This window comes from Macaca thibetana, chromosome X (assembly GCF_024542745.1).
Source record: "Macaca thibetana thibetana isolate TM-01 chromosome X, ASM2454274v1, whole genome shotgun sequence".
NCBI lineage: Eukaryota > Metazoa > Chordata > Mammalia > Primates > Cercopithecidae > Macaca > Macaca thibetana.
In genome coordinates this window covers 76,666,113-76,682,063 of record NC_065598.1, presented here as the reverse complement: position 1 = coordinate 76,682,063, position 15,951 = coordinate 76,666,113, and the positions used below count along the sequence as shown (strand labels likewise).

Here is a 15,951-nt window from a genome sequence, read left to right as displayed (position 1 = left end):
TCTATGATGTATACCTCCTGCTAAACTCTGGAGTAGGTTATAATATGTTTCATCTTCTGTTACTGTTAATTTTCAGTTGTATAGTACTTTTAACCTTAGCATAGTACTTTTTCATTGTTTATCTCACCTGGACACAGATAAGTGGGTTAGGACCAACATAAGCATATATGCTCAAGCAGATAATGTATTGACCTATTTCTTTAGAAAACCTTATATATGTATGAACCTGTTGTTTTCTATAGTATTGAGTTGTAATAAAAGCTTTTGTAACTGGTGGAATTCCACTGCTTATATTACTGATATTTTAGTTTGAGAGTTCATAGTTAATTAAACTAAGAAGGTGAAACTTTGAAAAACCACAGACTGGCCAGGAGTGGTGGCTCACGCCTATAATACCAGCACTTTTGGAGGCCGAGGTGGGTGGATTACTTGAGGTTAGGCATTCGAGACCAGCCTGGCCAAGGTGGTGAAACCCCGTCTCTACTAAAAATGCAAAAATTAGCTGGGGGTGATGGTGCCCGGCTGTAATCCCAACTACTTGGGTGGCTGAGGCACAAGAACCACTTGAACCCAGGAGGCGGAGGTTGCGGTGAGCCAAGATTGTGCTACTGCACTCCAGACTGGGCGACAGAGTCAGATTGTCTCAATAACAAAGAAAACAACCCCTACCCTGCAGCTGGAGGTAGCTATTTACCTATTCTCATGTTTGAAATGCAAAGAGTTATTGGGTGTAGAGTAAGCGGATGTGACTATTTAAATAACACTCGGTCTTGGGAGATATTGGGAAAGCAGAGATGAATGTGATATATGATGGGAAGATAGGAGAATAAAACATTGGAATAAGCTATTTTCTATCAAAGAAACTTACTCTCTTCTGGTTAGCATATTTCCATTATTTATTCTGCCCTCTACCCCCACATAAAATGCCTTCATATCTTACTTTGGTACTTGTAGGTTGTCTTCAGGTATGAGCTAGTAAGTTACTGATTTGCAAGTAGAATTTTGTATCTTTGCTAGGGAATTAAGGCTTGAACTGACCCTCATAGAATGAAATGCTGCACATCTTTTTATGTTCTTGCTCATAAAGGTTGTAGAGCAGGGAAATGGTATTACACATGTGCCTGTAGTTACTGTGATGATATATTTATTAGCCAAGGAGAAAAGGTGTGAATATTAATTAAATGGGAGATAAACTTGAAAACAAAGGAATAAGAAAGTCTAATTTATCAGACTTTATTTCTTGTATATTTCTTGTAAGATCTGATCACTTGGTTACTCTGTCAAATCTGACTAGAGGACAAGATGAAAACCAGGGCAATGATATACTTAAGAAAGAAAAAGATTTAACGTTTTCATTCAGAAATAATCATTAAGTTTCAGTGTATATAAAAAATAATTTTGTACTCATTAAAACACTAAAATGTTATCAAAAGACAATAATAGTTCAAAGATCATCATTTTGACTTCTTTCAAAAAGGAAATTTTCACAAAGAAGGATGCAAAGCATTTTAGGTATCTGTGGTTAAACTTGTTTAATTAAACCTTACTCAAAACTCTCATGGCATAGCTAGTTGCTGTTAGGCAGCAAACCTATACAGCATTTAACTGCACTGAATACCATAGACAGTTATAAATACAATGGTACATATTTATCTAAGCATATCTAGACAGAAAAGGTACAGTAAAAATGTGGTATAAAAGATAAAGAATGGTATACCTGTGTAAAGCACTTACCATGGAATGGAGCTTACAAGACTGCAAATGCTGTGGGTGATTCAGTGAGTGAGTGGTTGAATGTGAAGACCTAGAACATTACTATACAATAGTGTACACTTTATCAACACTGTACACTTAGGCTATGCTAAATGTGTATAAACAATATTTTTCTTTCTTCAGTAACAAATTAACCTTAGCTTACTGGAAACACTTTTTAGGTTTTTTCTTTTGTTTTTTTTAACTTTTCGACTCTTTTGTAATAATACTTAGCTTAAAACACAAATACTTTGTACAACCGTATAAAAGTATTTTTTATATCCTTATTCTATAAGGTTTTTCTATTTTTAAAATTTTTATTGTTTTACTTTTTAAACTTTTTAAAAGTTAAGACACAAACACACATTAGCCTAGGTCTACACAGAGTCAAGATTATCAATATCCCTGTCTTCTACCTCCACGACTTGCTTGTCCCCCTGGAAGGTCTTCAGGGGCAATATGGAGCTGTCATCTCTTATGATAACAATACCCTTTTCTGGAATACCTCCTGGAGGACCTTCTTGAGGCCGTTTTACGGTGCAATTTTTTTTAGTAATTAAAAGTAGTACATTTCAAGATGATACGAAGTATGGTATAGTGCATACATAAAACAGTAATATAGTCGTTTACTACCAAATATTATGTACTGTGCATAATTGTGTGTGCTATGCTTTTATATAACTGGCAGTGCAGTAGGTTTGTTTATCCCAACATCACCACAAACATGTGAGTACTGCATTGCACTTTGAGGCTGTGATGTCACTAAACAAGAGTTTTTCAGCTTCATTATGATCTCGTGAGACTACCATTGTATATGTGGTTTATCTTTGACTGAAATGTTGTTATGCAGCACTTGATTGTATTTTTAAAGATGAGAAGGCCCTCATAATAATGTCTAATTTGGGAGCATTGGTTAAGTCAGACACATAAGCTAGTACATCAAAAATATTTAAAGTTTTTAATAAAATGTTTCATTTGATATATACTTTATTTTACATTTAATCCTGTTTTTAATCATTTGTGTAGAAATTTATAGGTTGTTTTTACTATGTTTAAGGTATACTAAAATGTAAGTAATTTTGGGGCTTTGTATCTGGTCTTATTAAGGTGATGGTGAGGTAGTAGAACAGGTAATTGGGCAGCAAACCAATGACCAAGATGAGAGCATTCTTGATGGAATAATCAGGGAGCTGCAGAGAGAACAAGACTTGAGACTAATTAATGAAGGAGATGTTCCACATTTTCCAGTTAATAGAGCATACTCTGTTAATGGTGGTAAGTATTTTTATACTTGTAAAGGGTGTAGTGAATGTACTGTAATTATTTTACTTTTCCCAAATAATTACATGGAAAATATTTTACCTTTATAAATAAAAACATTTTTATTAATTTGCAATTTTGATATCAGATATATCAAAGTCTCATAATCTCATCATTTGTGGGTAAAATGACTTAAGGTCTCCTGAGAAATTCAGGTGATGCATTTTAATACACTGTCTTCTTTTTACTCAGTAATTTATCTGTAATCTTTACATTTGTTTTAAGAAGTGAAGTGCTACAGTATGTCTAGCCCTCTTGTAGGGGAACCAACCTATACAGTTTTCGAAATTAAAACTACCTTAAGTTTAGAAATTACTGCCAATTCATCTTTTGTGGAGAGGAAAGCAGAATACCATGCTCCTCTCTTGAATTGAAAAAAAAAAATACACTGAAGACAAGAAGCTGTCTTAGGGAATACAGATGCAGCTTCTGAATTGACTTATAATAGTTTGATCTTAATACCAGTGGAAGTTATTGTATAATTAATTATCTTAAAATGAATATTCTATCCTTAAATGATATTAAAATGATATCCTATCCTATCTTTTACATTAAACGTGAAATGAATATTCTATCCTTAAATGATATTAAAATGATATCCTATCCTATCTTTTACATTAACCGTGCCAGGGCATCTGAGTTTTATATAAATCTTAGCTTTTATCAAGAGCTATTAGTTTTATCTTCAAATGTAGTCATCTTATGAGATTTTTTTTCAGATTTATTTCTTTTCATATATTTGTAACCAGAGTCATTTATCTGTGTAACGTTGCATTTTAGATTTCATAGAAATGAATAAGGTGATTTAAGTTTGTGGTGATTCACAGAGTATTTTACTAATTTCCTGATTTCTTCAATATCTCATAAAATTAAAAAAATTCATTTGGGTTACTTGAACACCTAACTCAGATAAGCTTTTCTGAACCTGGAACAAGATAACAAGTGGGCTGATAATCCTATCTATCCAGGCCCTTTATTCCTGAAATGTGAAACTTTCTCAGAGCCCTGATTTAAATATCCATTAATGAAATCAGTATTCTGTTGTACCTTCAATACTAGGTTTCTGTGGACAGATTAGAAATGACATTAGTCAAGAGACCCCACTGACTTCTATTGGTAATATTCATTTGTTTTGAAATTTTTCTGACATTTAACAGTTGGATGTTTCAGTTTCCATTTGTTTTTTTTTTTTTTTTTTAAATATAAGAAAAATAACATGAACCTTTCTGGAGTATTAAAAAATAAAACTTCTGTTACTTTGTTTTCTTTCTTTCTTTGCTCATCAATCTTGAAAATGAAATTTTGATTTAAAAAAATAATTATTTACACTTTGAATCTTAACATTTTTGAAAGTTTTATTGATGCTTTATCTAGAAACACTGTAATGGAGAGAATAAAGATAGAATTTAGATCAAAAAGCTGCTTCCTGAACTAGCACTAATAAACATTTGTGAATCTCCAAATCATGTTGAATACATTTTTTTATATTCTGTGAGCATTTAGTAGATGTCAGATGTGAAACTACTTTGAAAAAAATTAAAATAATTATAGAAATTTTAAACATTTCTCAATAAAAGTGCTTACTTTATTTATAACAATATGAAAAACATAAAGGAGGGTACAGAAAATATAGAACAAAGGGATAGCAATTCTTACAGCAGTACTATCTTTGAATCTACTCTTTTATTTAGAGCTGTGTTCTGGAAAACTGTGGTGCCTTTGCTCAGAAAGTGACAATTTTCCTTGTTTTTGTTTTAGCTCTGAGAAGTCCAAACATGGACATATCTTCTTCCCCAAACATCAGGCTTAGAAGACATAGTAGTCAAATTGAAGGTGTTAGACAAATGCATAACAATGCTCCTCGGAGCCAGATGGCCACTGAAAGAGATCTCATGGCATGGAGCAGAAGAGTGGTGGTCAATGAACTAAATAATGGGGTTAGTAGGTGAGTCAGTAACGTAACATTTAGAAGAAAATTTAAAGCTTTATTCTTAGGAAGTGAATTGAAATGTACTATGTTAGCCTAGTAAATGAGGTATTTTAAAATATAGTTTAGTCATGCATTAGTTTTTCCATATTATTCCAGTGAGTTCACTCCATAACAAATAATGATTATCTTCAGCTTTGTGCTGAATGCTTTGGGGAATATTGAAAATGCAAGGCCGGGCGCGGTGGCTCAAGCCTGTAATCCCAGCACTTTGGGAGGCCGAGACGGGCGGATCACGAGGTCAGGAGATCGAGACCATCCTGGCTAACACGGTGAAACCCCGTCTCTACTAAAAATACAAAAAACTAGCCGGGCGAGGTGGCGGGCGCCTGTAGTCCCAGCTACTCCGGAGGCTGAGGCAGGAGAATGGCGCAAACCCGGGAGGCGGAGCTTGCAGTGAGCTGAGATCCGGCCACTGCACTCCAGCCCGGGCTACAGAGCAAGACTCCGTCTCAAAAAAATAAAAAAAAATAAAAAAGAAAATGCAAAACATTATCTCTGTTCTCAGTTTATAGCCTAGATTTGAAGAAAAGAATACAAGTAGTATTAAGAACTCATGAGGTCTTACGTAATTAAATATGTGAGTGATATATGGACCCTAACATTTGAGCAACCTGGGAGTACAATTATTTGCTAGATGCTAGTGCTTAAAGTATCTTTAGAAATGTCATTTAGGTAGACTTCATTGGATGAAAGAATTTCATTAGGATTAATTTCAAGCTTACAATCCCTATTCGTATTTGTAAACCCTGAAATTTGCTGTAATAACAACTTTCAGATACTCCACAGCAACTGGAAATAGATTTAGAAAAGAGAAAGGATATTTACAGAGAATATGTACAATTCATTTTAATCAAGTATCTTCCTAACCAAGCTTTTACCAGATCAACCAACAAGTAGCAAAATTAATTTGGTTTCTTCTTTTCTTCTGCTTTCTGCTATAAGAAGGCAGCAGTAATAAGAAAAAAGAAAGACATAATTAACTTGTGTCTTTGGAGTAAATGATTATTTACTCAAAACATTGAAAGCAGAATTGAAAGCAGGGACTCAAAGACATTTGTATACCAGTGTTAAATGTGACATTATTCACAATAACCAAATGGTGGAAACAACTCAATTGTCCACCAACAAATGAACAGATAAACAAATTGTGGTATATGTACAAAATGGCATATCATTCAGCTACAGAAAAGAATGTTCTGATACCTGCTACAACATAGATAAACATGCTAAGCGAAAGAAGCCAGAGACAAAAGGACAAATATTATATGATTCCACTTATATGAAATATCTGGACTAGGCAAATTCATAGAGACATACAATAGATTAGAGGTTTTCAGGGGCTAGGAAGAAGGAGAAAACGGGGAGCTATTGCTTAATGGTCACAGAGTTTATCTTTGAAGTGATGAAAAAGTTTTGGAAATGCTGATAATGGTTGCACAACTTTCTGAATGTAATTAATGCCACTGGATTATACACCTAAAAATAGTTCAGATGGCAAATTATATGTTTAAAAGTATTTTTGTTATCTGATTCTTAGATGATTGGTTTTCTTTTTGATGATTTTCTGTTACTTTGACCTTTGACTTGTTATTAGGGTACAGGAAGAATGTCGAACTGCAAAAGGTGACATAGAAATCAGTCTTTATACAGTTGAAAAGAAGAAAAAGCCATCTTATACTACTCAAAGGGTAAGTATAGTTTTACAATACTTTGGGATACACTATTTGCAAATATTTGTAGATAATAGGCTTTTGAGAGGCAGCAGTTATGTATTAAGAGACTATTTTAGTAGGTATCTGCATATAAGGCACGTACTTTTTGAGCCACAAATTGAGATATATGATTATTATTAATAAGAATAAAGTTATAAGTCCAGAGTGTCCCTCCAAATCTAGGACATGTGGTCATTGTAGGTATAAGATATTTGTATTAAAATAACCATTTTTATATGGTCAAAGTGGAACCTTAAATATATTATCAGATCACTAATTAGAATGTAAAACAAATGATCCAGATATCCTAGGCCAGAGATTGACAAACTATAGCCCGTGGGCCAAATCAGTTCTGCTACCTATTTCTGTTAATTTTTATGAGAACACAACCACGTTCACTTATTTATATCTTGTATATGGTTGCTTTCAGGCTGTAAGACAGAATTGAATAGTTGTAACAGAGATTGTATGACTTGCAAAGCCAAAAAATATTTACACTTTGGTCCTTTGCAGAAAAAGTTTGCTGATCCCTACCCTAGACCCATTCCTGGCTTACCAAATCATTTAGGAGCAAAACATGATCTGTATATTGTGATGTACTATAGAAAGAAACTGCTAAGCAGAATACTCTCAGGTACACCAAATGTATAATTTTCTTCCCAAATTTAACCATAGTTTCTGTAGAGTGTGGTAATTTGAAGAGTCTAGGATGATTTTGATGTTGTTAAACAAATCTGGGTGATGGACCCTGATTTTGAATTTTTTTTTTTCCATAATTGATAAACAGAAATTTAGATAAACATGAAATGGGTATCTTCAAATATTAGATCATTTTGATGTTTGCTTTCTTAACTCTTAACTTTTATTGTTAAGAAATTAACTTTATTTTGTTAGTTTTTTTTTTTTAAGAGATTTTTGAATGACTCAGAACAGTGATTTTTATTCTTTTTTCCTACTAAGCTGATTTTATCAAACATCAGACTTGACTGAGACTAATGGACAGGGTCCTTAGGTCTGTAGATATTTTTGCTTATGTTGAAAATGTGAAACATTTACATACACTTTTAAACTTGTTGGTTCCTAATTACATTCTAGGATTGCAGCTTAGCTAAATGGAATGTCAATAGTAATGTTTTGTATTTGTAAAGGTTAGAATAAAATAGTTTTCACTTCAAATTTTAGTTGTTAAAAATTAAATCTCTATTTTGACCTTTTTACTAAATGAATATACTGCCAATTCTTGTTATAACTACAAGTAAGTTATCCATAGTAACTCAATTTCTTTTCTTCTATATTGTCCACAAATAGTAGAAATAATCCTCAATGGGATATAAGGGATTAAGCATGGCATGAATTTCTGTGCGTCTGTGTGCCTTCGATGAAGAGTCAAATTCTAAAATATTTGAAGAGATTTATTCCGAGCCCAAAATGAGTGACCAGTGGTCTGTGGCACAGCCCTTAAGAGATCCTGAGACTCTGTGCCCGAGATGGTTGGGCTACAACTTGGTTGTATACATTTTAGGGAGACATAAGACATCAATCAATAGATGTAAAATGTATATTGGTTTGGTGCAGAAAAGCAGGACAACTGGAAGGTGGGTAGTGGGCTTCCAGGTCAATTTCCAATCCAAGATTTTCTGACTGGAAATTGGTTGAAAGAGTTTTTATCTAAAGACCTGGAATGAATAGAAGGGAATGTCTGGATTAAGATAAGGGTTTAGATAGCTGGGCATGGTGGTGCATGCCTGTAATCCCAGCTACTCGCAGGCTGAGGCGGGAGGCTGAGGCAGGAGAATTGCTTGAACCTGGAAGGCGGAGGTTGCAGTGAGCTGAGATCGCGCCATTGCACTCTAGCCTGGGCAACTAGAGTGAAACTCTGTCTCAAAAAAAAAAAAAAAAAAATGACGGTTTGTGAAGACCAAGATTCTTTATTATGCATATGAAGCCTCCAGGTAGCAAACTTCAGAGAAAATAGTTGTAAATGTTTATTATCAGACTTAAGAAGATGCCAGACTCTTACTTGATTCTCTCTTGAAGGGGATCCTCTGCACAATGTAGGTTTTCCCCCACAAGAGACAGCTTTGCAGGGCTATTTCAAGATATGGCGAGAAACATTTGGGGTTAAAATACTCTGATTCCCCTCCTTATCTGTCATGTGATGTTATGCCAAAGTGAGGTTGGAAAAGTAAAGCCATGTTATATAGAGTTAAATAAAACCACTCTGATGGGACTCTATGGTTTGTAAGGCATGACTCTCCAGACGCTTGAGATAGGAATTTGAGCAAGAGAAGAAAAAAGGAACAGAGTTTAGATTTCAGTTCCGAAAATTAAATTGTTACTTTTTGTATGTAGATTGTTTTGAGTCCTTTCCCTTCTGTTGTTAGAAGTAATCTAAGATTTATTATTTCATTTTTATTTTAAACAACTCTCTCCTGGACCTAGTTTTGTATTTCAGAGGTGGGGGGTTGGAGATTGGACTAAATTTATTCTAAAGATACTTTTTAACTCTTAAGAATCTTAAGAATGCTGTTGATGAAAGAATCAAACTCTGTAAAATATTTGAAGAGATTTGTTCTGAGCCATATATGAGTGACCAGTGACTGGTCTCAAGAAGTAGTCCTGAGAACATATGCCTAAGATGGTCAGGCTACTGGTTGGATTTGTACAATTTAGGGAGACAAGACATCTATCAGTACATGTAAGACAGTACATTGGTTTGGTGCAGAAAGGCAGGACAACTCAGGGGGGTGTGGCAGAGGAGGTTCCAGGTCATAGGTAGATTCTAAAATTTTCTAATTAGCAATTAGTTGAAAGAGTTAAGTTATTGTCTAAAGACCTAGAATCAATGGAAGGAAATGTCTGGGTTAAGATAAGGAGTTTTAGAGACCGAGATTCTCATTACGCAGAAGAAACCTCTAGGTAGTTTTTCCACAGAGAGTAGATAGCAAATGTTTCTTTTCAGACTTAAATAAAAGTGCCAGACTCTTGGTTGATTCTCTCCTGGATCAGGAAAAAGGCCTGGAAAGAGAACGGGATTCTCTACAGAATGTTGATTTTAAGACAGCTTTACCGGGCTATTTCAAGATATGACAAAGAAACATATTTGCGGTTAAAATATTTTGATTTCTTTCTTTCTCTGTTGTATGATGTTATGCCAGAGTCAGACTGGAAAGTTAAAACATATTATATAGGGTTAAGTAAAACCCCTCTGATGCGACTTCGTGGTTTGTAAAGCGTGGAACCTCCGCTCCCATGCCCACCCCCGCAGAAGGCCTCTTAGATATTCTAGATCTTTAGAATATCTAGAATAAAAAGTATCTAAGAGGCCACCCCCGCAGAAGGCCTCTTAGATAGAAATTTGGGCAAGAGAAATAAAAGATCAGAGTTTAGTCTTCAATGTTAATCTAGAATGAACAAAAGTGTAGATTATTAAATCCACTTATATATCTTAGCACTTTAAAAAAGTGCTAACTAAATAAATACATATTATATATACACAAATGTGACTGAAATGTCTTGCTTCATCCTATAATAATTCTGAATAATGTGGCATATGTAAATTATGAATGGGCAAATTCTTGCAACCCAGACATTTCTTTTTTTTTTTTTCAGGAAGTGAAACAATTTTATATTACAGTTGGCTTTAAAATCACAAAGACACTTACTTTTTTCATATAAAAACATTAGTACAGATACCTGTACTTTCTAGAAAATGATTATATAGACATCTCAAAGAAAAATGTACACCATTATATGGTTTTAGTGAGGTTACTTAGAAAAAGCTCAAATCTGGACTGACACCTAAAACATACCATTCCACTACCATTCTACTGATGATTAGTATCATCAGTATGTCTTCCAGCATTATTACGTATTTGATAATACATACATAGGCTGGCTTATCACTTAATGTTCCATTGGTTCATCAGCCTTTTCTGCTGGTTGATCAGCAGGTTGAGCAGGCTGTGCCAGCTGGATTGTCACTCAATGTTTCATTGGTTCTTCAGCCTTTTCTGCTGGTTCATCAGCAGGCTGAGCAGGCTGTGCCTTTCTCTGTGGCCTTTCTTCAAGACCTTCCAGGAATGGAGACACATCATCATCATCATCATCATCATCATCATCATCATCATCATCATACATTGTAAACTCCAAATTTTTACCAGCATTTCCAATGGGAACGTTTTTGTAGTTATGTCCTGTTCTGCAGGAATTGTCTCTCTTAAGGCATGCAGACCATGTTTAACCAGTTCATTTGAATTGTATTCCATAAATTTGCACATATGTCTCTCCAAGTAAGTACAAGCTGACTGAGAACGGGTCCCAATGGACATAGCTCTGTAGTCAAAATAGTCAGCAGATGGCCAAGTTTGGAAAATGCGAGGCCCATATCAACATACCCAGCAATAAGTGGCCCAACACCATATGGTCTCCAGCCGTATTGTTGTGTTGATATTTGGGTCTTGCTTCCAATTAGAGATACAAGAGAAGACACAGGAAGTGGTCTATCGGATACAAATCTGGAATTGAAACACTCCTGGCACATAAAATTACATAACAGTCTACCATCATCAGTAAGCCCTGCAGTTGAGATACTAATATGGTTGTCAACATGGAGAATATTTTCTGATGAGCTGCAAGCTCCGATGGTGCCCTTTTCAATGCAATCAATAGTGCATGGGTTTTTGATTTCAGACCAACTGTGGCTGAACCTTGTTTAACAGCTTCCATTGCATAGTCAGTTTGATGAATCCTGCTCCAGACAATGATATCATTGTCATACTGGTTTCCAAACGTGGTTCCGGCACAGGTCTGGTTGCAGCCTCTGGCAAAACTGAGGATCAAGGAGTTGCTGCCTAAACTATCACTCTGCAGTGTACAGAGAAGTCTGTGGGACTTTGCAACCCAGACTTTTCAGCACTGTCTTTAATTTTTCACAAGGTTTACAAAATAGGAGAGTGATCAATATTAGTGGAAAGTGGGTTAAATATGTATAAATATAGTTATATGTTGGCTTTCTTTAGGGGAACTTATTCTCATCTCCTACTCACCCCTACCCCCCACCTAATTTCCTTTATATATGTTCCTTGTGTGTTTACTGAGATTTTCCTTTTTTAAAATTTATTATTATTCTCTTTTACAGAATGATTATGAGCCTAGCTGTGGGCGTTCTTTACGAAGGACACAGCGCAAACGTCAACATACTTACCAAACACGGTCCAACATAGAGCATAATTCACAACCTTCATGTCAAAATTCAGGTGTACAGGAAGACTCAGACAGCTCCTCAGAGGTTAGATATATACTATTATTTATTTGATGTAGTTTTTTGTTTCCCAGTTCGTATCATCCATTTGGGTTTAAGGGTCACTTCTTTAATAGAAAATTATTTTAATTATATTCTTGTAAGAGATTTGTTCATTAATAATACATTTAGTAGGTATATTTGGGCATATTTAATTCCTTTAGGTGTCTTCTTGGATTTGTACCTCAGATGCTGTCTTTGTGAGGGTATCAAATATGCCAGCAAGAGTTTGCCTTTGACACAATGAAAAAAAGAGTTTAAGAGGAAATCAGCCTAGAAATGGAAAGGAGCGAAATATAAAGAACTTTAATAAGTTCCACAGTTTCAGAACTGTTTGGCTATCTAATCAACATAATATACACATTTTTTGTTATTATTGACTTCACCTCTCATGGAGATCATTGAGTGTTGATTTTTCTCAGATCTACCTTTTTCATGGTAATGAATAAAGAGTATAGCTTCTTTTCATCTTGTTCTTCTGTTCTCCAGTCTTTTTGTTCTCTTAACAGCTTTCATTGTTAAATGCATAATGAAGGTTTAATCATGCATTGACAATATATGGTACTGTCATTCGCGTGCCATTCCCAATTCTTTTTTTTTTTTTTTTTTTGAGATGGAGTCTTGCTCTGTCCCCAGGCCGGAGTGCAGTGACACGTACTTGGCTCACTGCAACCTCTGTCTCCCAAGTTCAAGAGATTCTCCTGCCTCGGCCTCCCCAGTAGCTGGGATTACAGGCATGCGCCACCATGCATGGCTAATTTTTGTATTTTTAGTAGAGCCAGGGTTTCACCCTGTTGGCCAGGCTGATCTTGAACTCCTGACTTCAGGTCATCTGCCCGCCTCGGCCTCCCAAAGTGCTAGGATTGCAGGCATGAGCCACTGCACCTGGCCCCATTCACAGTTCTTAAACTGTTATCAAAGATGTCCTCCATTCATGCCCCACCCCCACCCGTATGAAATCTTGATCTTAAAAGAATGATCACTGTTCAGGAACTGATGCTCCCCCCACCCTTTTAAAAAAGACAAAAACAAACAAACAAGCAGAAGACAGAGTCTTGTTCTGTTGCCCAGGCTGGAGTGCAGTGGCTCAATCTCAGCTGACTGCAGCCCCCACCTCCCAGGTTCAAGCAATCCTCCTGTCTCGTCCTCCGAAGTATCTAGGACTACAGGTGCATGCCACCATGCCCTGCTAATTTTTGTATTTTTAGTAGAGACAGGGTTTCACCATGTTGGTCAGACTGGTCTCGAACTCCTGACCTCAGGTGATCTGCCTGCCTTGGCCTTCCAAAGTGCTGGGACTACAGGGATGAGCCACTGTGCCTGGCCTGATGCTCCCTTTTACATGTAATGTGGTAACAGCATTATGGTTGTACTTCTAAAACAAATCCTAATCTTAATACATATTTATGGTTAAAATGGTTTTTTTGGTCATGATGTGCATCAAACTAATGCTAAGAGTATAAGGCAGTGGGTGAGGGTATAGATAAAATAGGAAGTTAATTATTGTCTAAACTGGAGATTGTGTACACGGGTTATCTGTTCTCTCTACTGTATTTAAAATTTTACATAAAAAATATAATTAAAATTTTTAGTGGAGAGTAATTATATTAACTTGATAGAGACATATAGGCATTTTTAAAACAATGTTTCTAATGTATTTAAGAGGGTTATATTTGGACTTAAAAAATCTATTGAGTCTTTGAAATCATAAAAAGATGTTTTATATCAATAAGATAATGATGCCAGAAATTTAGAAATACCTAGTAGACTTAGTTGTGAGTTACAGATATACTTAGAACAATAATTATGTGCATTTTAAGGAGAGTATTTTTTGAGGGCAGAATTCAAAAAATGCTGTAAAATAGGTAGCGGTTTTTTAACTAGAAATACATTAGGTGGTAATATCCATATATCTTAATTGCTGGCTCTTTGTTATAGGAAGACGAAACTGTTGGCACAAGTGATGCTTCAGTAGAGGATCCTGTTGTTGAATGGCAAAGTGAAAGTTCTTCCAGGTAGTTTTAATGATTTCAATTTGGTCGAATTTATTGAACAGTTTTAATATGAAATTATGTTCTTGTAGGAAATTGGTAAAATCAGAATTAAAATAGTGTTTTATAGTAGAAAAGGTACTGGCTGGAAGCCGAGAGACCTGATGTGATCCTGGCTCTCCCAATATCTTTCTGACGTCACTGTGGGCCTTTTAGTTTCTTCATCTACAAAATAAGATTCTTTTTAAATCCAAGATTCTACATCTTGGCAATCATATTCACCCTCTGCATAATGATCTTTCAGCCAATGACGGAGTGCATATGACGATGGTCCCATAATGAAGCTGAAAAATTCCTGTCACCTAGTGACATCATACCCATTGTAACACTGTAGCACAAAGCATTATTCACGTGTTTGTGGGGATGCTGGTGTAAGTTAACTTGCTGAACTGTCAGCCATACAAAAGTTTAGCATATACAGTTATGTACAGTATATAGTACTTAATAAACAACTATGTTACTGGTTTATTTACTATGCTATACTTATATATTATTATGTTTTCTTCATTTCATTTTCTATTCTTTTAGAGATGGTGTCTTGCTATGTTGCCCAGGCACGCCTTGAACTCCTGGGCTCGAGCAGTCCTCCCACCTCAGGCTCAGCCTCCTGAGTAGCAGGGTGTACAGATGCACACCAATATGCTCAGTTTATGCTATACTTTTTGTTGTTATTTTAGAGTGTACTTGTCGTACCTGTAATAAATTATTAACTGTAAAATATCCTCAGTCAGGTCCTCCAAGAGATATTCCAGAAGAAGGCATTATTATCATTGGAGATAAAAGCTCCATGTGTTTTTGTCCTTGAATACCTTCCAGTGGAACAGGAAAAGATGTGGAGGTGGAAGACAGTGATATTGATGATCCTGACCCTCTGTAGGCTTAGGCTAATGTTTGTGTCTTAGTTTTTAAATCAAGTTTTAAAATAAAATTGAAAAAAATTAAACCTTAAAAATAGAAAAAAGCCTTATAGAGTAAAGAGATAAAGAAAAAATTTGCCGAGCGTAGTGGCTCACTTCTGTAATCCCAGCACTTTTGGAGGCCGAGGCGGGAGGATCACTTGAGGTCAGGTGTTCGAGACCAGCCTGGCCAACATGGTAAAACCCCATCTCTACTAAAAATACAAAAATTATCCAGACGAGGTGGCGGAGGCCTGTAATCCCAGTTACTAAGGAGGCTGAGGCAGGATAATTGCTTGAACTCGCAAGGTGGAGATTGCAGTGAGCCGAGATTGTGCCATTGCACTCCAGCCTGTGCAACAAGAGCGAAACTCTGTCTCAAGAAAAAAAAAAAAAATACGGCTGTACAATGTGTTTTAAGCTAAGCGTTATTACAAAACAGTCAAAAAGTTAAAAAAAAAGCTAAAAAGTATAAAGTAAAAATGTTACAGTAAGCTAAGATTAATTTCTTATTGAAGAAATAAAAGTTTTTAAAATAAATTTAGTGTAACCTAAGTGTAGTGTTTGTAAAGTCTTCAATAGTGTACAGTCATTTTCTAGGTCTTCACATTCACTCACCATCACTCACTGACTCACCACCAGCAACTTTCAGTTCTACAAACTCCATTCATCTTAAGTGCCCTATGTAGGTATACATTTTTAAAAATCTTTTACACCACATTTTTACTGTACCTTTTCTATGTGTAGATATAAACTTAGTATTGTGTAGATATATACTTAGCATTGTGTTAAAATTGCCAACTATATTCAGTACAGTCACATGCTGTACAAATTTGTAGCCTTGGAGCGATAGGCTCTACTATATAGCATAGCTGTGTAGTAGGCTATACTGTCTACGTTTGTGTAAGTATACTCTGTATGATGTTCA

General features: G+C 35.5%; 1 protein-coding gene and 1 pseudogene across 2 annotated transcripts in view; one reads left to right on the top strand and one right to left on the bottom strand.

Moving 5' to 3' along the window:
• The window catches only part of BRWD3 (bromodomain and WD repeat domain containing 3), a 137,085-nt gene that overhangs the window by 84,831 nt on the left and 36,303 nt on the right, over positions 1–15,951 (top strand). For both annotated transcript variants that reach the window (XM_050776288.1, XM_050776289.1), the window contains 5 exons: positions 2,860–3,027; positions 4,831–5,017; positions 6,657–6,750; positions 11,915–12,064; positions 14,015–14,091. In XM_050776288.1, the coding sequence (XP_050632245.1) occupies positions 2,860–3,027; positions 4,831–5,017; positions 6,657–6,750; positions 11,915–12,064; positions 14,015–14,091 (676 nt within the window). The remainder of the gene's footprint in view (positions 1–2,859; positions 3,028–4,830; positions 5,018–6,656; positions 6,751–11,914; positions 12,065–14,014; positions 14,092–15,951) is intronic.
• LOC126946766 (proteasome subunit alpha type-1-like) lies at positions 10,753–11,811 on the bottom strand (annotated as a pseudogene).